General features: G+C 37.6%; 1 protein-coding gene across 1 annotated transcript in view; it reads left to right on the top strand.

Annotated features, from left to right (window-relative positions):
* UGGT2 (UDP-glucose glycoprotein glucosyltransferase 2) overlaps nt 1–26,169 on the top strand; it is a 189,379-nt gene that overhangs the window by 19,226 nt on the left and 143,984 nt on the right. Inside the window, exons 3-6 of the mRNA XM_047081127.1 lie at nt 3,421–3,551; nt 4,009–4,121; nt 15,051–15,225; nt 19,931–20,027. Of these exons, the coding sequence (XP_046937083.1) occupies nt 3,421–3,551; nt 4,009–4,121; nt 15,051–15,225; nt 19,931–20,027 (516 nt within the window). The remainder of the gene's footprint in view (nt 1–3,420; nt 3,552–4,008; nt 4,122–15,050; nt 15,226–19,930; nt 20,028–26,169) is intronic.

Here is a 26,169-nt window from a genome sequence, read left to right as displayed (position 1 = left end):
GAAGGAACATTGTGTGAAGGCCCTGAGTGGTTAGCCCCCTCTAGCTCTGGGCATTGTGTCTTGGTCCCCCATAAGCAGTAGTGAGTCGGCTGGCAATCCTTTCTTCTCCTTACTGCCATCTGATTTTTGTCCGCCAGTATTCTTAGTCTTTATCTTTGTATTCTTAAGTATACATAAACTTCGACTACGTGCTCTGTTGGCTTCGGTGATATTCTTTCATTCCCAGATAATATTTGTGAGGAATCCCCAACCTTATGTTACTTTCCACTTAATTTCCCTTTTGTGGCAGTTTTGCTGGTTGTGTGCTTTTCTGTGTCACCGGAGCGTGCATCGTTGACCAGGTCTTCTGTAAACCTCCACTCCTTCAGTTATTCTTGTTCTAGTTAAGTATATTCAGAGCTCACCCTCAAACTTGATGCTGCATTTCCTCCAATTATTTCTTGGTTATGTGAAGTTTGCTCCCCAGTTGATGCCTCATGAATAACTCCTAGGAATGATGACCTTGAGTTCTTCACATGCATGACTATGTACGTGTGTGTGCATTTTGTACTTCAGGTTTTTAACTTTAAGGTCCTATAGTTTTACTGGAAAGTGCTGCAGTGCTAACCATTCTGAGTCTTCATTCTTAGGTATATAGATTCATTGTTCCTCTTTAATTCTGGACAGTTTTCTTTTTTTATTTTATTTTTTTTTTTTATTTTTTTAAAATTTTTTTTTTTTTCAACGTTTATTTATTTTTGGGACAGAGAGAGACAGAGCATGAACGGGGGAAGGGCAGAGAGAGAGGGAGACACAGAATCCGAAACAGGCTCCAGGCTCTGAGCTGTCAGCCCAGAGCCCGACGCGGGGCTCGAACTCCCGGACCGCGAGATCGTGACCTGGCTGAAGTCGGACGCTTAACCGACTGCGCCACCCAGGCGCCCCTGGACAGTTTTCTTGAATTACGGGGTTTCGTATCATCGTTGTTGTTAGTTCTGTTCTATTCCCCTGATTCTCTGTTGGGGATATAATTATACATACTATAGGTCTCCTTGGCCTGACTTTATATCTGTCATTTACTCAGATCTTTTTTTAATTTTCTCCTTCTTTATTTCTGATTCATTGTCAGTTCACCTTTCCCCTGCATTTGGTATTTCTGTTTTTCCCAATTCTTTTTACTTCGGTGTTACCTCTAGTTTAGTCTGTATTTTATGGTATCCTTTCTTGTTCTTTTCTCCATTCTTTCAGTACAATTTTCATATCCCCCTGTATTTTAGTTCTCTCACTCTTGAGCTTTTTACCCAGAGCTGTAAAGGGGTTGAGGTTTTCTTTTTATCTTACTTGCAAGCCAAAAACTTAGCTTCCCACAGTTTTAAGGATCAGACATGAGACATGAGACTTCTGGATCCAAGCCGAAAGACTTTATAACTGACCAAGGGAAATCTCCCCAGTCGTCCACAGCTTTCTCTTATCAGCCAGGACCCATCACAGTAATTCTTGAGACTTATTACTGGCCTGTTCGAAAGGATCTGTGATTGGCACGATAGACCGTATGAACGTTTGAATCATAAGTTGGTTGTAATTCTGCATTACGTACTCCACCCTGTCCTCTGCTTGGCAAGCCAGAGTTCTAATGCGTTTCCGGCCTTCTGTCCGTACTGGTAACAGATTTCCTTCCTTTTTCACTCCATGTAGATATGCGTGTCTGTACCTATTGTCTGATGAAGGTCAGACCTTACCTCATCCAAGATAGGTCTTTGTACTTGTCATAGTGGTTTGGACTTGAAGCTGACAGAACCACTGGTAGGGAAGTCCCCTTGCATGGAAGAGAGTTAACCACTAAGACCTGATTAGGGGAAATTTTTGAATGTACTGCCCAGTTCTTGAACTGTAATCTCTTATTTTCTTTTCAATAATAGGCAAAGTAGAGGACCACTTTTTGCCTGATTGACCATACTATTTTGTCAGTATGTTCACTATCAATTAACAAGGACTTCTTCTAATCCTGTCAATTTGACCCATGGAGCTGGGTCTTTTCTCCTCCAAAAATCCATGTTTCTGTCAGCAATCCATCTCTGATCTGTCACGTACTGTGAAGGATCTGAGATTTTACCATTTGCAAGCTAACAGATTAGTTTTGTGGATACTGACAGAAGACCTGAAACCCTGGATGAGAGGCAAAGGACTTTATTACTCAAAGAAAAAGCAGTACCCACCATGTCCACATTATTTGTGCTGGCTCCCTGAACCCCAGTTCCCATAGAGCAACATAGAAGTCAAGATGGCACCTGTACCATGAATGGGTTGAGTTAAGGAGAGGAACCAAGCAAGGGTTGAGAGCCCAGCGCCTTTGAGCAAGCAGTAAATACTGTAGCAGTCAGCAAACACCCAAATCTCCCTCACCACCCCCAGAGTTTCTCCATTCAGACAGTACCCTTTCCTCCTCCCCCAGGAGGGTGTCTGTAGTTGCACATCCCTTTTGTCCTCCCTTTTCACATCTGGGAACTGTGAGTGAAGATCTGGGTCTGCCCCAGCTCAGCTCTTTTAATGAAGTTTCCATCAATTGATAGCTTAATGCCAAGGAGTAAAGGAGAGAAGACATGACCAGGGAATGTCTAGGGGCCAGTTTATGGGCGTCTGCGCCAGTTGGCTCCTGAGCTGCTATGCTGTTACCTTACCATCTCTGGCTGACACAGTGGCAACAGTGCAGATAAGTACACCTCAGGTGGTGTAGAGAAAAGAAAAGGGCAAAAATATAGTTCTTTCCCTGGTTATTCCAAGAGTGTCACCAGGCCCTCTGTAGCTCTCAGCTTCTGTTCTCCTTGGCCCTCTCCATCAGAAAGATCTGTCTCCCCTGGGGTGTCAGAGTTCTTAAATTCTATGATTCATCCTTCTCTTTGGTGTCTTCAGGATCTTGGGAGATGGGTTTAGAGGAAACCAGCTTCAGGTTATTCTATACAAGAAGACCTTTCTCTTCTTTAAGGTCTGTTTCAAATTCTGTCTCCTAAAGTATTCTGGACATACTAATTGCATTTGGCTATGTGCACTAAATCTGAGTAGAATTTATTTATACATGTCATTTAAAATTTATTAACGATCATATTCTTCAATTTTTGCGTGCTGTTCATAGTCTCCTCTTAAATGATAAGTAGAGCCTGTATCTTTTCCTTGTTATTATAACTCCATAACCTTGGAGTGAATTGATCTGATATGCTGGCATCTTCCAAATAGATTGACAATATTATTTTTACCTGGACTTACATTGATTATACCTCACTGGTAGATCCAAATGAAGTTAATAAAACAGATCTTGATTTTCCACTTTTCTCTAACCCCAGCCATAACCAAACTTAAGAAATGATTATATATTAGTTTTACAGTAGAGTTGTGTCAATGTATTGAAAATGAAATGACGTTCTTTTATTTTGAATTTTTTTATAGAATCTGCTTATTCTTATTACAATTTAATCCTGAAGAAAGCTGGACAATTCTTAGACAATTTACATATCAATCTCCTAAAGTTTGCTTTCTCTATAAGGGCATACTCACCAACTATTCAGATGTTTCAACAGGTACGTAAAAATACCCAAACTATAATTGACAAAGAGGCATGCTGGTAGTAGACATAAATCTATCTTAATGTGAGTATCTTTGGTTCCAAAGGATCTACAAACTTACAATACCTGGTTCCGTAGCCTATCATTGATTATATTATCATTGTTATTGATTGTAATTGAATATATTATATAATTTTATAGTTCTGTGGAATAAGGAGATTATGAGGACAAATCATTATTGACATGTAATGAAAGTTTTAATTTGGAATTTTTTCAATAACTTTGAAGCATGTATTTCCTACTATAAAGTTGATTTTGTTAAAGTATTTGATTCTGAGTGTAGATATTTTTTACTTAGAGCAATAACTTGATAGTAGTTGATGAGTTATTTTAATCAAAGGAATGCATGAGTTTTAAAGATTATATTGTAATTATCAACTACTGTAGCTAAATATAATCTTTGAAATCTTAGATTGCAGCTGATGAGCCCCCGCCAGATGGTTGTGATGCATTTGTGGTTATCCATAAAAAACACACCTGTAAAATTAATGAGATTAAAAAGCTGCTGAAGAAGGCTACTTCAAGGTAAGTTAATAATAGCCTTTAGTGAAAGGTATGGTTTATAAAAAGAGATGAGGGTTGAAATAGAAATTTCTTATAATAAGCAATGTCTTCATTATTAAAAATTTGTATTAAAGCATGTGCTCTGGATTGAAAAAACTGAATGGGCTGGTAGTTAAGTCCTTTCAGTATTTTGTCTCAATTAGCTTTTGATTTTAGAATATAAATTATATCAAAATACCATAAAATACATGAAATATGTTTTATATAATCATAAAATGTTTTCTCAAACATGCAAAATTGTGTATTTATTTCGCTTCTCTTTATTTTTTAAGTTTATTTGTTTTGAGAGAGAGAGAGAGAGAGAGAGAATGAATCCCAATGTGGGGCTCGATCCCATGACCCTGGGATCATGACTTGGTCCTAAATTGAGTCGGAAGGAAGCCCAACCTACTAAGTCACCCAGGTGACCCTGGCCTCCATCTCTTTAAGCTGAATGTATAACCTGGGAATAAAAAATTAATACTACAGTAATACAGAGTATAGAGTTGCATTGTTATAATGTATTATTCAAAACTTTATTTTTTTACTTCTACATACTTAATACAAAAGGATATGGATAGTCAGAAGGAAATTATTAATTTATTTGTACCAGTGTGTGTTTTAGTGCCTGATTTATCTGTTCTTTCAAAAGTATTAAAGTTGTTTCTCTAATTTTGAAAGAGCTATTTATATGTTAAACAGTAATATAGATATAGTAATTCATATCAGTACTTCCCTTGTTTGTTGGAAACCTTTTAAAATATTTGGTTATATTTTATATTAATTTTAATGTACAGAAGGCTTTTTATTTTTATGTAGGCAAATTTTGTGTGTGTGGGTGTGTGTGTTTATAGTTTTTCCAAACATGCATGAGAGATGTTAAATTTTACAGTTGCTTTCCTAAAGTTTTTCCTTTCATTTTACCTTAAACTTTTAATCCATTAATTTTAAACTTTTAATTCATGTAATTTATTATTATCAAAGGTAAGGAGCCTATCAGATCTTTTTCCCTTCAGATGGCTAGTCAATTAAATATTCATTATATTTGTTATGCTCTATGACATAGCTACTCTGTATATTGCCTGTTTCTTATAGCAATGCCATGCTGTTTTAGTATTTGTTTTAAAATATATTCTGATACCTAATGATACAACCTCATTGCTACTTTATTTCCTCCAAATTTTTTATAGTTCTATGCATTTTTGATGCTTTCAGATTAACACTAGAGTCCCTTTTCTCCTGCAAAAATTAGCATTGGTAGGATTTTAATCAGAATTATGAGGGGTTCCTGGGTGGCTCAGTCAGTTAAGCATCTGAATCTTGATTTCAGCTCAGGTCATGATCTCACAGTTCCTGGGACTGAGCCTCACATCAGGCTCCACACCGACAGCACGAAGCCTGCTTTGGATATTCTCTCTCTCTCTCTCTCTCTCTCTCTCTCTCTCTCTCTCTCTCTGCCTCTCCTCCACTCACACCCTCTCATTCTCTCTCTCTCTCTCAAAATAAATTAAAAAAAAAACCAAACAATTGAATCTTTATTATACTGGGTCTTGCAACAGATGACATGGTATGTCTTCTATTCATACTGTCTTTTAAAATGTTAACGTTTTGTAGTAATCTGTGTTTTTTAAATCAGACATAGTGGGGTGCCTGGGTGACTCATTCGGTCAAGCATCTGACTCTTGGTTTTGGCTCAGGTCATGATCTCACCATTTGTGGGATTGAGCCCCAAATGGGGTTCCATGCTGACAGCGCGGAGTCCGCTTAGGATTCTCTCTCTCTCTCTCTCTCTCTCTCCCTCCCTCCGTCCCTCCCTCCCTCTGTCTCTCTTGCATGCATGCTTTCTCAAAATAAATTTTTTTTAAATATAAATTTTTTTTAATCTATTGAGATGAATACAAAGTTTTTCTCATTGGACATACTGTGTATTATGGTAATAAATGTTAAAATATTATACCATCTTTGCATTTAATGGTGTGAGATTATCTTAATTTCTCTTAAGATTGCTTATGTTTTCATTAAGATTCATGCTTCTTTTTTAATAGATGATATTAGATTAGCTATTATTTAAATTATTAATGCCATCTTTTTATTTTTTGGAGAGAGCGAGCAGGAGAGAGGGGCAGTGGGAGAGAGAGAGAATCTTAAGCGGCAGGCTCCACATTCAGCACAGAGCCCAACACAGGACTCAATTCCATGATCCTGGGATCATGACCTAAGCTAAAATCCAGAGTTAGGTGCTCAACCAACTGAGCCACTGAGGCTAATGCCACCTTTTTTTTTTTTAATCATTCTAGCTTCATATAGTATATTAGACAACTTACCATGTTATTTTTGTAAATTCTGGTATTCTTTTACATATAAATATCATTGAAAATAAGTATACCATAGAAATTACCAATTCCTTTTTAAAAATACAGCCACTTACTTCTCAAAGGAGTTTGATCCAGGTGTTTAGTACTCTTATGCAAGTTTTAGATCCCTTAGCTTCTGTGGAAAGTACCCTGTGCTGTGTTTTAAGGGTCCAGCACTGAATTTTGTTCTGTTTTTATTATTTAAGTATAGTTGATATACAACATTGTCTTTTAACTTCAGGTGCACCACGTGGTAATTTAACAATTCTGTCCATCATGCAGTGCTCACCATGAGAAGTGTGGTTACCCTCTGTCACCACACAGCGTTATTATAACATTATTGGCTATATTCCTTCTGCTGTACTTTTCATCTCCACGACTGACTTATTTTATAACTAGAAGTTTGAACCTCTTCATCCCCTTCACCTATTTTGCCCATCCTCCCTACTCTTCTCCTGTGGCCCCCAGTTTGTTCTGTGTATTTATCAATCTGTTTCTGGTTTTTTTGTTTTTTAGATTCCACATATAACTGAAATCATATGGTATTTGTCTTTTTCTTATTTCACTTAATACCCACTAGGTCCATCTCTGTTGTCACAAATGGCAGAATCTTCAATTCCTTTATAGCTTTATAACACTAACTGGGAAATTGTCAGCCCTCATGCATTTTTTTTCTTTTCCTAGTGCATTTTTAAGCATAATTTTTGGTAACTTTCAACATTCTTAATTTTTGATGACTGACTTTATAATTTTCTTAAATACTCAATATTTAAATATTAAACGTAAAGTTAAATTAAGATTAAGAAAAATATTAGCATCAAGCATTTGGGAGAGGCGATCTGCAGTGGGCCCTCTGAGTCCTTGCATGTTCTTGGTCTGACCAGTAGAAAGTGGCTCTTTACTCGAGCCATTTCTCAGGGTTGTGTTTACAGCAGGCAACCTGGAGGAATGAAGTGATTTTTTTCCTTTTGGAAAGAAGAGCAGGCTTCTTTACTGCTTGGTATAAAATAGTAGTTCACCAATTAGTGTCCTTCAGCTATAACATATACCCTCTATTTGTGTAGTATCTATCCATTTAGATCCATATTTCACAGGGGAGGGGCAGAGAGAGAGAGGGACACACAGAATCCAAAGCAGGCTCTAGGCTCTGAGCCATCAGCACAGAGCCCAATGCAGGGCTTGAACTCATGAACCGTGAGATCATGACCTGAGTTGAAGTTGGACGCTTAACCAACTGAGCCATGCAGGCACCCCAGTTCTTGACCATTTTTGGAAGTAGGGTAGGATGTTGACAGACTATGGCTTTCCGGGAAAGGAAGGACAAGGTCCCCATGGTTTGGTGAAGACAAAAGCTCGACACTTTTTTTTTTTTTTTCCTACTGCTCCTGTCTCTCTCTCCCTCTGCCATTTTGTACTCTCTGTGTTCCTGGCTTGGTGATAGCAGTTTTCTGATAACTTGCTGTAGCCCCTGCCACGACTCCTTGATATGTGTTCCTCCAGGAAGAGGCACCCAAATTCAACTGATGGGGTTTCGAAGGTGTTCACAATGGGCAAGAGTTTAGAATGATCTCTAGACCAATTCAGTGAAGTTTTATTGTTGTAGCTTCCATGAGTGAATAGCAACTGGTACTGATATTGTATATGTTTATACGGTGAATACTCATGAAGTCTCCAGGGAGATACTCATTCGGGGACTGCCACATGTACTGTCTGTTCCCAGGTGAATAACCTAGAATCTCAGGGGGAGAAAGTTGAACTACAATCCCAACTTGAGTAACTGAGTGGCTGCTGGAATTCCCAGAGGCAGTTTCGAGTACAGCAGCGCCACCTACCTGACTCAGCCATCAAGTGTAACCCTTTTTCAAAAGCAGCTCTTAGTAAGAGCTCTTACTGAACCTGAAGACCTGACCCAGGGAAGCCTCATGACTCTGACATCTGATGTTTACATTTTGGCATAGGTCAAGTAGGATTCAGTGACTAATGAGATAGATGGACTCCACAAGTCTCTCTGGTCAGTTGAAAATGGTATATTCAAGAGCATAGTTGTCTTGACTTAGCATGATCTTAGATTTACATGAAAAAGTGGTAGCTGCCCTTGGGGACAAACCATGTGCCCCATTCCACTACCTCAAGTGAAGTTTCTTGGCTCAGTGGAGCTCTCAGTCCACAGTTGTTTTCCTTAATGCCTGGACTAAGTTACTGGTCTGTTCAGCTAAGGTAAAGCTGGTTGTATCTTTTTTTTTTTTTTTTTTTAAATGTTTGAGAGAGAGAGAGACAGCATGTGAGCAGGGGAGGGTCAGAGAGAGATAGAGACAAAGAATCTGAAGCAGGCTCCAGGCTCTGAGCTGTCAGCACAGAGCCCGATGTGGGGCTCGAACCCATGAACCACGAGATCATGACCTGAGCCGAAGTCGGACGCTTAACCGACTGAGCCCTCCGCCAGGTGCTCCAAAACTGGTGATGTCGGCAGTCTGCTGCTGCTGTTCAGTCAGGCCCCAGCTATGTAACACCAACAGCAGATGTGTTCATTCAGTGGACAGAGTTCAAGGCAGTCCTCCTACCTCTGACCCCTTGATGAAATTTGGTACATTTATACTGACTCTTGAGCTGTTGCCAGAGGCCTACCTGTCTGGTCTGCCAGTTGGGGGACTACCAACCGGCAAAGCAGAGGCACCCCTCTTTGGGGCTTTATGCTGCGAAAATAAATCACAGCTTCCCATCTGCCAGTCTGAGTAGATACACACGGTGTTAGACCCATTCTTTTAGTCTGAGTCAAGTTAAGCTGCTTACCACTTAAAACATAACAATGTACTAGCCAAAAAAAGGTAGAATGATTTGTTTTTTCCCTACCTCCTGATCAAAGATTTGTGCTGTGGATCTGCCCTAGAATTTGACAGATGTTATATTAAAACGTGCTTATGTGTTTGAGAGAAGTTGACAGGAATCCTTGGCATCCTAGGTAAGTATGATTTTTTTCCTCCCTGCCCCCAACAGGGAAATAAAACTATTAAGGAGGTTTTTTGTCTCTTGTTTTTTTGAAATTGGGATGATAAAAATGCCACATAGGAAAGAACGGTGTGGCACCTGGGTGACTCGGTCAGTTAAGCATCTGACTCTTGGGTTTGGCTCAGGTCATGATCTCGTGGTTCGTGGGATTGAGCCCCGTCTCAGGTTCCACACTGATGACATGGAGCCTGTTTAGGATTCTCTTTCTCCTTCTCTCTCTGCCCCTCCCTCACTCTCTCTCTCTCTCAAAAATTAACTTAGCATAGTTCCTGTTTTTAATTTTTTGTTTTTATGATTTAAAAATGGAAAAAATAAACCAAGGGTTTAGCTCAAGGCAAAAGAAAATAACATGAATGCAAAGGTAATAGAATTTTTCCTTTTCTGTTGTTACTAATCAGTCATTTCTTTAAAGAAAAACTAAAAATCTAACCCAGAAAACATGAAAGAAAATGAAAACTGAAGAAAATTTAGGGATGAGAAACATCTACAGAGGGGAAAAAGTATGTTACCGACATACTTTATATGTATGTGTATATATGTGTGTGTGTGTATGTGTGTGTGTATAGATAGAGATATAGATGTATGTATATGTATGTTATTTGCTTAAATAAGAAAACAACCACTGTGGATGAATATTGATAGTGTGTCCTGAACCAAGGATTATGTGCCTAAAATTCACAAAAAGAAAAGTGTGTTAACCTAACCCTATAAATAGCTTCTCTCAGGCTGTGGAATTGATTTGGCCCTACCTACAAGCTGATAAGCTTGCCTCTGGCTGTTTCATGGATTCTGGCCAAAGACAGGAGGCTCCTGGTCAGAAACAAAGAACTATTCATGGACACAACGGCCATGCATTAGCATATGGTTAGCACCAGTTCCCTTGGCTCCACATACCCCCGGGGTGAAAATGGACCCACAAGAATACTACACAAGCGGTGGGTAGGTCGCAGCTGAAGGACACAGAGCTGGGGGAGCTTTATCGCTTATAACAAGCAGTAAGCAACCTGCTGTTTGTCCCAGAGTGAGATGCTAACATACCCCTCAAAGTTACTTGCTGCGAACCCTGAGAAATGGCCTGTCAGTCTTGACATAGCCAGAAGGACAGTCAAGGGCCCTGGCAGAGTGCCTCTCCCAACAATCCATCCCTTGGCCTGGCAAATTCTTGACCAAACTCATATTTTTATGAGCGATTCTGTTGTCTCTTAAAGTGTTTAGTTAAGGCTACTGTCAACAGGACTCCAAGTGGCAGGATGAGGTCCATCTGCAGGATTAGCCTCAGCCGTGCCCGCAGGATTCCAGGTTCAGCCAACTCTGAATAAGTCCCAAGGGGCCTAGTATGTCCTTTTTTGAACAGATGGGATGTAGTCTAATGTCGGTCTTCCATCGCTTACAACCTGTACGAGGGAGTTTATATCTACCTGATCTTTGCTGGCACTGCACATATTCACTGGGGACGATAAAAGGGTCAAAAAAGCAATCCCCATCCCCAGTGGAACTGGGCCCACTTTTCCCAAATACATTAAACCTAAAAGTGGCACATGTCGCTCCAGTTCCAAAATTGTTAAACTTGCACCTCGTAGCTGCAGCGTCAGTCTTCATACATGGCCTAAACCAAGGCTTCTCCGGGCACAGAAGTACAGGGAATTGCATGATTAATATTCAGATGAAATTTTTCCAGTCTTCCTATTCATACATGAATTTGGGGTGGGGGGGATCTACAGTCGGGAGATCTTTGTCTCTGGGAAATCTGTTCCCTTTCTTCTAGTTTTTATTTTCAGCCTAAAGATTTATCTACGAGCATTGTTTCATTAGCAGTCTTTCCAATTACTAACAATAGCAAATTATTTGAAAGAATTATCTTTCAGACTAATATTAAAATGTAAGGTATCCTGTATAAATTATGAAATGTACTTCTATAGTACTGATTTGATAAAAATCAGTTTTTTACGTGACAGTCCATTTGACTTAGTGCCATTTGAGTTCCAAGGTATCAGTGAAAATAAATGATGTTAATAATTTCATCTAGTTTGATTCCTTTTTACTTTTTAAATGTGAAGTGTGGGTTTAGTATTTTTTTGTGTTTATTAATAGGATCCTACGAAAAATAGCAACTCATTCCATTTTCTTGTTTTGTGTATTCATCTGTCTTCATCTGTTCCAGAAGAGATGTTGTGAATTCAGCTCTTCTTTGGATAAGATTTCGTTTCAGGTTTCAAATATCCAAACATTGGGGCTCCTGGGTGGCTCAGTCGGTTAAGCGTCCGACTTCATCTCAGGTCATGATCTCGCGGTCCGTGAGTTCGAGCCCCACATGGGGCTCTGGGCTGATGGCTCAGAGCCTGGAGCCTGTTTCCCATTCTGTGTCTCCCTCTCTCTGCCCCTCCCCCGTTCATGCTCTGTCTCTCTCTGTCTCAAAAATAAACTTAAAAAAAAATTCAAATATCCAAACATTAACAGTAATATTTGTAAAATCCTATCTTATGTTAAATGCTAATAAATACAGATGAATGTGTAAAACTTGAAAAGAAATTTATTAGAAGAATGTTGATGAGTGTGCATACATACTGTGAAAGTCCTCTGTAAACCAGTGTAAAGATGCTTGAACTCAGGTCATTTATACACCTGAAGTAAACCCCATTCCCCATACTGAAGTCCACAAATTTCACATGCTTTAAGCCAAATAATTGGTGGAAAGTTTTCATTCTGTTAGATTTATTGAGCACTTGAGTGATTTGGATTTAAAGAAAGTTAAGCTAATAACCAGGAACATAGTATTTTAGTCATTTTTAAAATGTAAAAGTAAACTTATATTCATTGGTAAGCCTTATTCTGTAATAATTAAACAAAATAGAAATTTGAATTTCTCTATTAGAAGGTATAATTTATACATGTACAATTTTCCAGCCATGCCAGAAAATTGAAACATTAATTATTTACCATAGTTTGTTGTAGAAAGTCTGTAAATTTCTTATCAGTATTTTAGAAATGTTTCTCTAACAGGCCATGGTTATCACTAGATGATTTTATCAATTTCTGTTTAGCTCAAATAAGTAATAGAATATTCTGTAATTTTTCATATTTAAAATTATACTTTTTAAAATTTTTTTCTAGTGTTTATTTTTTTTTTTAATTTTTTTTTCAACGTTTTTTATTTATTTTTGGGACAGAGAGAGACAGACCATGAACGGGGGAGGGGCAGAGAGAGAGGGAGACACAGAATCAGAAACAGGCTCCAGGCTCCGAGCCATCAGCCCAGAGCCTGACGCGGGGCTCGAACTCACGGACCGCGAGATCGTGACCTGGCTGAAGTCGGACGCTTAACCGACTGCGCCACCCAGGCGCCCCTCTAGTGTTTATTTTTGAGAGAGAGAGTGTGAGCAGGGGAGGGACACAGAGAGACAGACAGACAGACAGAATCTGAAGCAGGCTCCAGGCTCCAAGCTGTCAGCACAGAGCCCGACACAGGGCTTGAACTCACAAAACCTGAGATTGTGACCTCAGCCAAAGTCAGATGCTTAACCAGGTGAGCCACCCAGGCACCCCTAGGATTATACTTCTTGATAAAAATATTCAATTTTCATTTTAAATTTTGATTGAGAATTTTCATTCTTACACTATGCAGGTTAATTACTGTGGGTGAATTAAAAAATGTAAAGAAAATATGCCTACAAAATAACTTCCCTTACATACAAAACAATATAATAAACGTATAATAAGATTGTAATATAAACATGCTGTAAAATTTTATAGTTATGTCAATAAGTGAAAAAGAATCCTATATGTATCTAGTGTATGGAACCTGAGGGAATCAATAGAAAATGACCTAACAATTCAGTATTTTCATCTAAGTATAGTATTTGTCTCTATTGTTTTGATGCATTTTATGTTTATTTAGACTAAAAGGACATGTTCCCAATGTATTAAGTTGAAACATTGAAAATTAGAATAATGCGACATATACATACAGCAAATTATATGATTCTTATTTATTCCAGTTTTCTAGAACTCTCCATAATCAACAGTGCTATTAAGTTCTTGTATGTCTTTTTGGAAATAAGATTATATAATCATAACTATATAGATAAATACCCCCTACTTTCATCATTAATGGTGGTATAACGTCCAACACTTGGTTGGATGTTCTGTGGATCCTTGATGGTACTCTTGGTCGATAGTTTAAGTAAATGGAGGTTTGCTAGATGGAGAGAAAAATGATCATTTCTTGAGCATCACACATGTGCTTCATGCTCTGCTAGATGATTTGCAAGTCCTTTTGGTAAAGCTACCTAGGCAGTAGCAAGAATTCCTCCTCTTGAGCAGATAAAGAAATAAGCCCAAGAGAGATCAAATCACTGGTGCAGGGACACATAGCTAGTAAGTAGTTAAATTAGAACTTGAATCCAATTCTGCCTAATTTCAAAACCCACAGCCTTTTCACTAGCATGCTGTAGCTTTGTTATTCATACCCCCTTTCCCTCTCCCCTTTTCTTTGTATTTGTGTTTTAAAGGTAGTAAATAACTAAAAGGCTATAGAGATCTGAATTCATTAAATGTTACTTCTCAACACCTTTGTTATTCAGTATCTCTTTTTTCTTTCTACCTATATAATTGTTAAAAGATGTGGCTTTAGGATTCCTATTTATGGATAGGAGTTGAAATTTGGCTTTCTGTTTGATCTTGCTGTGGATATTTAACTTGTCTGAGCCTCAGAAACCTTTAAAGTATTAAGTAAATGATAGTAACTATCTACAGGAATTGTTGGGAAGATAGAATGTAATATGTACAAAAAATCTAGCATAGTGCCTGGAAAATTAAAAGATATCAAAGTCTGTTTATGATAGGGCTGGACTATAGTTTTTCTCTGATTATCCTTGAGGGTTTAATGAGTTGTTATTAAGTACTGATAATCTTTGATATAGTGCCTTTGTTTTTTAAATATTTGGAACCCATTTTCAGGAAACACGAGCTATGAAAAATTATATACTCTTCTAATTGAACAAAATATAGATTTTATTTCATTGAAAAATAGATTGCCATTATATGTTGTTATTTAAAGATTGTGAACTTTCGTCATTAAAAATATTCGTAATACTCAGTTTCGGGTTAACCAGGTTTCTTTTCTGTCTTTAGTAGAAGACACTTTCTATTGATTCCCTCTGATTTCATATATTAGATGTATTCTTTCTCAGTTATTGACATATATCCATAAAATTGTGCAGCATGTTTATATTGTATTCTGTCTTATGTGTGTATTGTTTTGTGTATGAGTAAAGTTATTTTGCAGGTATATTTTGTTTACATTTTTTAATTCTCCCATAGTAGTTACTATGTTAACTGTGGTAAATGAAAATTTACCACAGGAAGTTTAAACTCTTTTTGGTGATACACACACACACACACACACACACACACACACACACACATACACACACAAAACGTGTGTATATTTTATCTGTAAGTTATTTGATAAGCAGAAATTATAAAAGGTCATGATGTATTTCCCATATGTTCTTTGACTTTTTTAAAAGTTTGTGTTTTGTTTTCATTTTAGGCCCAGACCTTATCTATTTAAAGGAGATCATAAATTTCCTACAAACAAAGAGAACTTACCAGTGATTATACTCTATGCTGAAATGGGTACCAGAGCATTTGGTAAATTTCACCCAGTATTGTCTGAAAAAGCAAAAAATGGGGAAATCCTATATGTTCTTCGACATTATATTCAGGTACAGTTTTATCTGAGATTATTTTGGCTATAAAAAAACCTGTTTAATAATTTCCTCACCAGATTTTACATGATTTCTTCCTGAACAGTTAAAGATTTTTAAAAAAATGTTTTAAATTATTTATTTTGAAAGAGAGAGCTCATGAGAGCAGGGAAGGGACAGAGAAGAGAGAGAATCCCAAGTAGGCTCCTCTCTGTCAGTGCAGTCCCAATGTGGGCCTTGAACTCCTGAACAATGATAATGACCTGAGGCAAAACTCAGAGTCTGATGCTTAACCAACTGAGCCACCCAGGCACCCCTAAAGATTTTAAAAAATTAATACAACTATCAAATGTGAATTTTAGTGGAAAAATATATTGGGATTCTCTATCCTTTTCTGGAATTATCCTGTTGATATTTCTTTTCAGATTCCTTTCTTCTTTTTTTTTTTTTTTAATTTTTTTTTTCAACGTTTATTTATTTTTGGGACAGAGAGAGACAGAGCATGAACGGGGGAGGGGCAGAGAGAGAGGGAGACACAGAATCGGAAACAGGCTCCAGGCTCTGAGCCATCAGCGCAGAGCCTGACGCGGGGCTCGAACTCACGGACCGCGAGATCGTGACCTGGCTGAAGTCGGACGCTTAACCGACTGTGCCACCCAGTCGCCCAGATTCCTTTCTTCTTAAATCTGAAACAGATTTAAAGCTTGGATAAAAACCAAAACCATAATGCATATAATATTTGCTAGGATTCATAGTTATTTTTAATGAAAATATTACTTCGAGAAAATCTAATTGATAATACTGATTATATATATCATGTGAACCCTGATACAGAAATGCTCTTAACTATGTCTTTGGACAGGTGACTATTTCTTTGTTCAAGTTTTTGGCCAAATGTGTTCCCACCTTTTCAACTTCTCATTGCTCTCACACTTTTATCACATTATTGTGGTCTAATGACCTTGTAGCACTCATTGCTATATCTCAAGTTTTCTTTTATACCTCTACACTATCCATCCCCTCCACCCCACACAACCAAACTCACACATATTTACTAGAATATAATGACCATTAGAAGGACTTTTCTTATTTTACTGCTATATGCCCAACACGGAAAGAGTGTTTTATATTGAAATATATAATTACTTGCATAATAATGTATAAAGTAATAAAAGCATTGCAGATACACTTGTTAATTGCCTATCCATATTCTTCACCTATTTTTATCTTAGATTTTTTGGGTTTTTCTTTTTCTCATATACAGATTTTAACAAATATATTCTGAATACTAATCTTCCATAGCTTGCAAACATCTTCTAGTATATTTCTAGTATTAAAAAAAATTACGACATCTTTGGTTCAGCACAAGTATAGAGATTTAATCAGACTTATCCACCTTTTCTTTAATGGTTTCCTTTGCGGTGTCATAAGGACATTCTCCTATATTTTCTTGTGACAAAATGCCATCCTTTATGTTTTGGTCTTTAATCCCTCTAGAATGTATTTGAATATGCTGTAAGGTAGAGATAGAATTCTAATTTTTCCATATAGAAGAGTATTGGCTCCCACATGATTTATTGAACTGTTAAGTCTTTATTCTAAGCCATCACATACCAAGTTTTCTTACAGGCATGTATGTTTTTACACTCTGTTCCAGTAATATATATGTCTATTCTACACAAATATAACATTTTAATTGCAGCAGCTTTAAAATCTAAAGCAGTCTTGAGAAAGAAGAACAAAGCTAGAGGCACCATACGTCCTGATTTCAAACTATATTACAAAGCTGTAGTATTAAAACAGTGTGGTATTGGAATAAGAACGCATGGACAGAATAGAGAACCAAGAAATAAACCCATACGTGTATAGTCAACTAATATTCAGCAGGGGATCCAAGCCTACTCAGTTAAACGATGCTGGAAAAACTAGATAACCACATGCAAATGAATGGAACTGGCCCCCTATCTTATAACACTCAAAAAAATTAACTTAAAATGTATTTACAATTTAAACGTAAAATGTGAAAGCATGAGGGTGCCACAGTGGCTCAGACGGTTAACATCTGACTCTTGATTTCAGCTCAGATCATGATCTCATAGTTCATGGGTTTGAGCCCTGCCTTAGCCTCCTCCATGTTGACAGCACAGAGCCTTGGGATTCTCCCTCTCTCTCTTCCCCTCCCCTGCTCGCTTTCTCTCTCAAAATAAAACTTAAAAAAAATGAAACTGTAAAAGTCCTAGAAGAAAACCTAAGAAAAAAGCGCCTTGACGGTGGTCTTGGCAGTGATTTTTTTGGATTTGACATCAAAAGCAAAGGCAACAAAAGTAAAAATAAAGAACAACAAAATTAAAAAGAAAAGAAAAAATGAAGTGGGTCTACATCAAACTAAATTAAGCCTCTGCACGGCAAAGGAAACCATTAACAAAACCAAAGGCAATGGCTGGAATGGGAGAAAATATTTATAAATCATTTACGTAAGGAGGGGTTAATATCCAAAATATATAAGGAACTCCTATAACTCAGTATCAAAAAAACAATCTGATTAAAAATTGGGCAAAGGACCTGAATAGGTATTTTTTCAAACGAGACCTACAGATGGCCACATGTACATGAAAAGGTCTCAAAAAGACAAGTGTGAGAGGATATGGAGAAAAGGGAGCCCTTTTGCACTGTTGATGGGAATGTAAATTAGTGCAGCCACTATGGAAAACAGCTTGGAGTTCCTCAAAAAGTTTTAAGAAGAACGACCATGTGGTCTAGCATTTCTGCTTCTGGGTGAACATTCAAAGGAAAGAAAGCACTAACTTGAGAAGATCTCTGTGCTCTCGTGTTCACGGCAGCATTACCTACCATAACTGAGACGAGGGAACAGCCGAAGGGCTAGATGGGTCATGGGCATTGAGGAGGGCACTTTTAGGGATGAGCACTGGGTGTGATACATAAGAGATGAGTCACTGGGTTCTACCTCTAAAGCCAAGACTATGCTCTATGTTAACTTGAATTAAAAAAAAAAAAATGTCCCCCACGTGACTAATGTACACTATAGGGAGGTACGCTCATCTACTGAGAATCAGTGTCCCGAATTATTTTTTGGAAAATGCAGCCATTAAATATACTATGAAATGATACCAGCCAACTATCTGGGCACTTTGTAGAATCAAATTACGGCTTTCTTTTTAACGAATGACCTATTGTACATTCAAAATAGTTATGTTTTAAATCTAGTCCATGTAATTCTAATAAAATGAACTTATTTATGCTGCTTTTGAAACAGATGCCTTTTTATGGGGAGAGAAGAAATAGAAAAATGAAGAAAGATTCTTCTCACCAATTGATTTAGTCTGTGAGCATTTTTGGTTTGCAAACCCAAACTTACTAAACTACCATTCAAATTTTATATTAATACATTTTCAAATGGAGACAGTAAATATGAATTTAATAAACATTTATCTTTGTTCCCAAGGAGCTAATAATATTTTGGAATTGATAATGGAAATTGGTTACATGAAATTGCATTTCTTTTATGAACTATAACAAAGTATATGGACTTGGAGCTTCAATTTGCTTCTCTACCAGCTGATTGCCTTTTTAGTGGATAGTCAGAATGCATTTTTAAATTGTGCTGTATGAAATTGAAAACTCTTTAAAATATTTTTAACTTTTTCAGATGACCATAATTAGAAGCAATTCAGTTTTCCCATGCTATCTTTCATTGTAGCACATGCCTGAGAAATTAGCAAGTTACATTGTCATGTGTGCAGCAGTGTTAAATACTTGTCTGCATATCTGAAACTAATTCTTCTATCTTCTTATTTGAAAAGATGTGGTGACTTCTCTTCCTTGGTGGGGCAGTCTCTGCAAGTACATTTTGTATGTGCCCCTTACTTCAGACAGCTCCATGTGAAGCGATTGTTGCCCCTCATTGAAGAACAGATACTCATTTGTGGCATTGGGTATTTTAATCATTTAAAAACATGAAGAAAATGGAATCAAGTTGTTCAAGACACTGCATTTTCTTGCGTGTCTTTTGCCTCTACTCTTCAGTATTTGCTCTTGGCACCACTCTGGTTGTCCTACAGCTAGACAACGAGCAAGCAAACAGCATTTGCTGGTTTAGGAAATCTTGTGGCGTTCACCAAAAGGAGTACAGTTTTATTGAAACTTGATTGTATTGGAGCCTCTGTTAATTAACTCTTGGGAGAAATGAGGAAGTTACCACAAACAGAAAAAGATCAGATTTTTTTTTCTTGTAAAGAGTAATTAAAACATTTGGGATGCCTGGGTGGCGTCAGTTAAGCGTCTGACTCCTGATCTTGGCTCGGGGGATGATTTCACAGTTCATGATTTTGAGCCCACATTGGGCTCTGTGCTGATGGCACGGAGCTTGCTTGGGATTCTGTCTCTCCTCCTCTCTGCCCCTCCCTTACTTGTGTGCGCAAGCTCTCTCTCTCCCTCTCTCTCTCTCAAAATAAATAAACTTTAAAAAAATTAAAACATTAGAGTCATTGCGAAGTTTTTAGAAAGTAAAGAAGTGGTAATCAACCAAATTCTGGGTCCTTGATAAACTGTCTAGAGAGAGTATAAATATCCCCCAAATAATAATTCAGTGATTTAAAAAGTCAATATTAATAATTTTCTCTAATGTCCTAATAAACATTGAATTTAAAAGAAGATGTTTGAATCAGTATTTTCTCTTTTTAAAAAAATAAATGTGTTTGAACAGAAACCAGTCTCACAGAAAATGTACTTATCTGGCTACGGTGTGGAGCTAGCAATTAAGAGTACAGAATACAAAGCTTTGGATGATACTCAAGTTAAAAGTAAGTTTACTCTCTGTACTTGAATAGAATAAAAACTTGGAGGCTTACAAACTTTGTTCTTTTAAATATGTAATGACTATAGTCTTATGTATGATAATTTGAGGGGAGTTTGGGGCACTACACCTGTCAAACGGTAATGCAGGTGTCCTAAGGTGAGCTCAGGGAGGGCAGGAACCTCCCGTGGAGCAGAAGGGCAAAAGCTCGCTTGATCTTGATTTTCGGTACAAACACAAACCGTGAAAGCGGGGCCTCACGATCCTTCTGATCTTTTGGGTTAGACATGTTCTCCTTAGTTTAGAGTTTAATTTAATTTTATTATTTTTTGAATTTCTAAACTTTTTTAAAAATTTACATCCAAATTAGTTAGCATATAGCGAAACAATGATTTCAGAAGTAGATTCCTTAGCGCCCCTTACCCATTTAGCCCAGCCCCGCTCCCACAACCCCTCCAGTAACCCTCAGTTCTCCATATTTATGAGTCTCTTCTGTTTTGTCCCCCTCCCTGTTTTTATATTATTTTTGCTTCTCTTCCCTTATGTTCATCTGTTTTGTCTCTTAAAGTCCTCATATGAGTGAAGTCATATCATTTGTGTCTTTCTCTGACTAATTTCACTTAGCATAATACCCTCCAGTTCCATCCACGAAGTTGCAAATGGCAAGATTTCATTCTTTTTGATTGCCGAGTAATACTCCATTGTGTGTGTGTATATATACACACCACATCTTCTTTATCCATTCATCCATCAATGGACATCTGGGCTCTTTCCATACTTTAGCTATTGTTGATAGTGCTGCTATAAACATGGGGGTGCATGTGTCCCTTTGAAACAGCACACCTGTGTCCCGTGGAGAAATGCCTAGTAGTGTAATTGCTGGGTCATAGGGTAGTTCTATTTTTAGTTTTTTGAGGAACCTCCATACTGTTCTCCAGAGTGACTGCACCAGCTTGCATTCCCACCAACAATGCAAAAGAGCTCCTCTTTCTCCGCATCCTCGCCAACATCTGTTGTTGCCTGAGTTGTTAATGTTAGCCATTCTGACAGGTATGAGGTGGTATCTCAGTGTGGTTTTGATTTGTATTTCCCTGATGATGAGTGATGATGAGCATTTTTTCACGTGTCAGTTGGCCATCTGCATGTCTTCTTTGGAGAAGTGTCTATTCATGTCTTTTGCCCATTTCTTCACTGGATTATTTGTTTTTTGGGTGTTGAGTTTGATAAGTTCTTTATAGATTTTGGATACTAACCCTTTATCTGATATGTCATTTGCAAATATCTTCTCCCATTCTGTCGGTTGCCTTTTAGTTTTGCTGATTGTTTCCTTCACTGTGCAGAAGCTTTTTATTTTGATGAGGTCCCAGTAGTTCATTTTTGTTTTTGTTTCCTTTGCCTCTGGAGACATGTTGAGTAAGAAGTTGCCACAGCCAAGGTCAGAGAGGTTTTTGCCTGCTTTCTTCTCAAGGATTTTGGTGGCATCCTGTCTTACATTGAGGTCTTTCATCCATTTTGAGTTTATTTTTGTGTATGGTGTAAGAAAGTGGCCCAGGTTCATTCTTCCGCATGTCGCTGTCCAGTTTTCCCAGCACCACTTGCTGAAGAGACTGTCTTTATTCCATTGGATATTCTTTCCTGCTTTGTCAAAGATGAGTTGGCCATAAGTTTCTAGGTCCATTTCTGGGTTCTCTATTCTGTTCCATTGATCTGAGTGTCTGTTCTTGTGCCAGTACCATACTGTCTTGGTAATTACAGCTTTGTAGTGTAGCTTGAAGTCTGGGATTGTGATGCCTCCTGCTCTGGTTTTCTTTTTCAAGATCACTTTGGCTATTCGGGGTCTTTTCAGGTTCCATACAGATTTTAGGATTATTTGTTCTAGCTCTGTGAAGAATGCTGGTGTTACTTTGATAGGGATTGCACTGAAGAATGAGATTGCTTTGGGTAGTATCAACATTTTAACAATATGTGTTCTTCCTATCCAGGAGCATGGAATCTTTTTCCATTTTTTCTTGTGTCTTCTTTCATAAGCTTTCTATAGTTTTCAGTGTATAGATTTTTCACCTCTTTGGTTAGATTTATTCCTAGATATTTTATGGTTTTTTTGTGCAACTGTAAATGGGATCGATTCCTTGATTTCTCTTTCTGTCGCTTCATTGTTGGTGTAGAGGAATACAACTGATTTCTGTGCATTGATTTTCTATCCTGCAACTTTGCTGAATTCATGAATCAATTCTAGCAGCTTTTTGTGGAATCTTTTGGGTTTTCCATATAGAGTATCATGTCATCTGCGAAGAGTGAAAGTTTGACCTCCTCCTGGCCTACTTGGATGCCTTTTATTTCTTTGTGTTGTCTGATTGCAGAGGCTAAGACTTCCAATACTATGTTGAATAATCGTGGTGAGAGTCGACATCCCTGTCTTGCTCCTGTCCTTAGGGGAAAAGCTCTGTTTTTCCCCATTGAGAATGATATTAGCATTGGCTCATTCATATATGGCTTTTATGATCTCGAGGTATGCTCCTTCTATCCCTACCTTCTTGAGGGTTTTTATCAAGAAAGGATGCTGTATTTTGTCAAATGCTTTCTCTGCACCTATTGAGAGGATCATATGGTTCTTGTCCTTTCTTTTATTGATGTGATGAATCGCATTAGTTGTTTTACAGATATTGAACCAGCCCTGCATCCCAGGTATAAGTCCCGCTTGGTCGTGGTGAATAATTTTTTTAATGTATTGTTGGAGCCGGTTGGCTAATATCTTGTTGAGGATTTTTGCATTCATGTCCATCAGGGAAATTGGTCCATAGTTCTTCTTTTTTAGTGGGGTCTTTGTCTTGTTTTGGAATCAAGGTAACACTGGCTTCATAGAAGAGTTTGGAACTTTTCCTTCCATTTCTATTTTTTGGAACAGCTTCAAGAGAATAGGTGTTAACTCTTCCTTAAATGTTTGGTAGAATTCCCTTGGAAAGCCACCTGGCCCTGGACTCTTGTTTTTTTGGAGATTTTTGATTACTAATTCGATTTCTTTACTGGTGATAGGTCTGTTCAAATTTTCTATTTCTTCCTGTTTGTTTTGGTAGTTTATATGTTTCTAGGAATTTGTACATTTCTTCCAGATTGCCCATTTTACTGGCATATAATTGCTTATAATATTCTCTTATTTTTATTTCTGCTGTGTTGGTTGTAATCTCTCCTTTTTCATTCTTGATTTTATTTGGGGCTTTCCATTTTTCTTTTTTATCAAACTGGCTAGTGATTTATTAATTTTGTTAATTCTTTTAAAGAACCAGCTTCTGGTTTCATTGAACTATTCTACTGGGGTTTTTTGTTTGTTTCCTTTTTGTTGTTTTGTTTCGATAGCATTGGTTTCTGCTCTACTGTTTATTATTTCCTGTCTTCTGTTGGTTTGGGGTTTTATTTGCTGTTCTTTTCCCAGCTCCTTAAGGCGTAAGGTTAGGTTGTGTATCTGAGATCTTTCTTCCTTCTTTAGGAAGTCCTGGATTGCTATATACTTCCCTCTTATGACTGCCTTTGCTGCATCCCAGAGGTTTGGGGTTGTGGTTTTATCATTTTCATTGACTTCCACATACTTTTTAATTTCCTCTTTAACTGCTTGGTTGGCCCATTCATTCTTTAGTAGAATGTTCTTCAGTCTCCAAGTATGTGTTACCTTTCCCAGTTTTTTCTTGTGGTTGATTTTGAGTTTCATAGCGTTGTGTTGTGAAAATATGCACGGTATGATCTCAATCTTTTTGTACTTACTTAGGGCTGATTTGTGTCCCAGTATATGGTCTGTTCTGGAGAACATTCCATGTGCACTGGAGAAGAATGTATATTCTGCTGCTTTAGGATGAAATGTTCTGAATATATCTGTTAAGTCAATCTGGTCCAGTATGTCATTCAAAGCCATTGTTTCCTTGTTGAATTTTTGATTAGATGATCTGTCCATTGTTGTGAGTGGGGTGTTGAAGTCTCCTACTATTACGGTATTACTATCGATGAGTTTCTTTATGTTTGTGATTAATTAACATATTTGGGTGCTTCCACATTTGGCGCATAAATGTTTACAGTTGTTAGGTCTTCTTGGTGGACAGACCCCTTGATTATGATATAATGCCCTTCTGCATCTCTTGCTACAGTCTTTATTTTAAAGTCTAGATTGTCTGATATAAGTATGGCTACTCCAGCTTTCTTTTGTTGACCATTAGCATGATAGATGGTTCTCCATCCCCTTATTTTCAATATGAAGGTGTCTTTAGGTCTAAAGTGGGTCTCTTGTAAATAGCATACGGATGGGTCTTGTTTTCTGATCCATTCTGTTACTCTGTGTCTTTTGATTGAAGCATTGAGTCCATTGACGTTTAGAGTGAGTACTGAAAGATAAGAATTTATTGCCATTATGATGCTTGTAGAGTTGGAGTTTCTGGTGGTGGTCTCTGGTCCTTTCTAATCTTTGTTGCTTTTGAGATATATATATATATTTTTTTTTTCATCTTTTCTCCCCTCAGAGAGTCCCCCTTAAAATTTCTTATTTCTTGCTGGGCTGGTTTAGTGGTCACAAACTCCTTTAATTTTTGTTTGTCTGGGAAACTTTTTATCTCTCCTTCTATTTTGTAGAATTTAATTTTAAACTGAAAGAAATATGTTTAATATTGTGCTCCCAAAAACTTTTTTAGAAATTTGAAATAGCATATTATTTTCCTTTATCCAGTGGCTTCCCAACCATTTTCAGCAACATATAAAAAATGGTAACATGTGCGAGGCACACTGAGGTAACGAGGCTGGTTATGACTGGAGGTGACTGGCCCATGATGTGCCCAGCCACCTCTAGGATGGGGACCGGGTGTCTCAGGGGATCAGTATCTCACTAAATCTGAAAGTCATTGGCAACACATGGTCTTAGGGTCTCAAGTAATCATAATAAAGTTAGGATGATGATGCTGTTCTTGAAGTAAGACAGGAGAGGCCTGTGAATTGCTACATTGGATGAAGTAGATTGATTAGATTTGTGTCTACAAACTGATATCTGTCCATGGTTGTGCATTCTAACTGCAGGCCCCAGATGAAGGACTCTGGAGACCTGAACAAGATGAATAAGTTTTCAGATTCTTAGGAAAATCTTCTTCTCTGGTTCATCTGAAATTTATTTATACCTGATTCTTGGTTAAGAGTTTTTAATTCATTTTTTTATAGGCTCTCAGATGTGGCTTCTGCTTCAACTTTATTTTTCTATCCAGGATCTGGTCCTGGAGGCCCTGCCCTGATCAGACTTCTCTCTGGCCATTCCTCCTGAATGTGCTTCAGATAAAGATCTGTATTCCTGTTAAGTCCTACCAGTTAAAGAGTTACTGGAAAAGTAATAGTCAGATTTTATATATTTCTATATTGCTTATATATAGCCTTATAATGCTTTATAATTTAGTATCTTAGTTTACAGTTATAATAGTAACAGGCATTTTCTAGCTATCCTTGGGCTTGTGGAGTTTTCTTTAAAATGTCAGGTGAAAAAAAAGGAAATTGAAAAAAAATAATTTAAAAAATGTTAGGTGAAAAAAAATTTAAAACTCCAGTGATCACATGAATGATCTATATTACATATTTAACTCAGTTCATTTTTTTCCCTTTGTATACATGTGTCAGACTTCTAACTGGCCTTCTCTCTGATCTTTGTCCTTCTGTAACTTGACCCTCCTTCCTCCCCCATATAAATTAATGGATATTCTTGACAGTGCTTTCAGATTGAGTGCCTTATGCTGAAAATCTGACTTCGTGATACTACTGGTTAAAATCCCTTAGTGGCTCCCCATAACCTCCCTCATAAATTACAGTACCATGGCGTTGCAAAGAAAGCTTTCATACTCCAGCCTCTTTCTGCCTTATCACTCTCCCATAGCCTCTCATTTGTACCCTCTGGTTCTGCAACACTAAACTACTATACAGAATAATTTTCTGTTCCCTGGATGCCTCCATGTTTGGCTCCATGCGAAGCCTTTATGACCTCTATAGAGTACTTTTATCCCTTAGCATATGCTGTTGCCTCTTCCTGAAACCTTCCGTCTTCTCCCACTTTCCTTTCATCAAAGCCTACGCATCTTTTAAAACTCCTATCCATTAGTACCTGTGAGACGGCTGCCTACCGTTGTCTCTGTCGAGGG

This window comes from Lynx rufus, unplaced genomic scaffold (assembly GCF_022079265.1).
Source record: "Lynx rufus isolate CCGP_SWC_20201006 ecotype Redwood Valley unplaced genomic scaffold, mLynRuf1.p SCAF_1, whole genome shotgun sequence".
NCBI classification, from domain to species: Eukaryota; Metazoa; Chordata; class Mammalia; order Carnivora; family Felidae; genus Lynx; species Lynx rufus.
The sequence above is the reverse complement of the archived record's forward strand: the minus strand, read 5'-3'. Positions and strand labels throughout refer to the sequence as shown.